This window comes from Chaetura pelagica, unplaced genomic scaffold, assembly GCF_000747805.2.
Source record: "Chaetura pelagica isolate M959 unplaced genomic scaffold, ChaPel_1.0 scaffold105, whole genome shotgun sequence".
NCBI lineage: Eukaryota > Metazoa > Chordata > Aves > Apodiformes > Apodidae > Chaetura > Chaetura pelagica.
In genome coordinates this window covers 2,979,678-2,980,187 of record NW_009953393.1, presented here as the reverse complement: position 1 = coordinate 2,980,187, position 510 = coordinate 2,979,678, and the positions used below count along the sequence as shown (strand labels likewise).

At 54.3% G+C, this 510-nt stretch overlaps 1 protein-coding gene across 1 annotated transcript in view; it reads left to right on the top strand.

The window, feature by feature from the left end:
- The window catches only part of NBEA (neurobeachin), a 516,495-nt gene that overhangs the window by 356,950 nt on the left and 159,035 nt on the right, over positions 1 to 510 (top strand). Inside the window, exon 46 of the mRNA XM_009998372.1 lies at positions 289 to 471. Coding sequence (XP_009996674.1) covers positions 289 to 471 — 183 coding nt within the window. The remainder of the gene's footprint in view (positions 1 to 288; positions 472 to 510) is intronic.

Here is a 510-nt window from a genome sequence, read left to right as displayed (position 1 = left end):
GGGGGGGAGAAAAAGGCAAGGGGGAAAAAAAAGAGCTTCTTAATCGCTTGGAATCTTTACTGCCCGATTACTAATTCCTAAAGCAACTGTCACAGGCATATCCATCGCTAAGAAGTCACACCGCAAAGAACATTTCACGACATTTATTCAACGTATTAACGTGACCAACTTTATTGCACTAGAGCGAAGAATTTCTGACTTGGCTCGCTCGGTTTGGCGTTCCTACGGGTACTTCCCATGCCGCTTCCTAGGAGGTAGCTGATGCAGGAATTATTTTCTGCCCATTAGGAAAATGGGGCTAGGGCTGCCTTGGGGAGCCGCGCTGAGAACCTGCAGGTGACAGGTCGCCCCGAAGAAGCTTTTTCCTCTTCCCGGCGGCAGTCCCCTGGCCGGCGGCGGAAGGGCGACCGCTTTCTGGATGTTTCGGCCGAAGAGGAGCTAGTTTCCTTCCGGCTTTTCTCCCTGCTCCGGGTGGTTTCCCGGCCAGGCGGGACACGCGTGGCTCCCCCG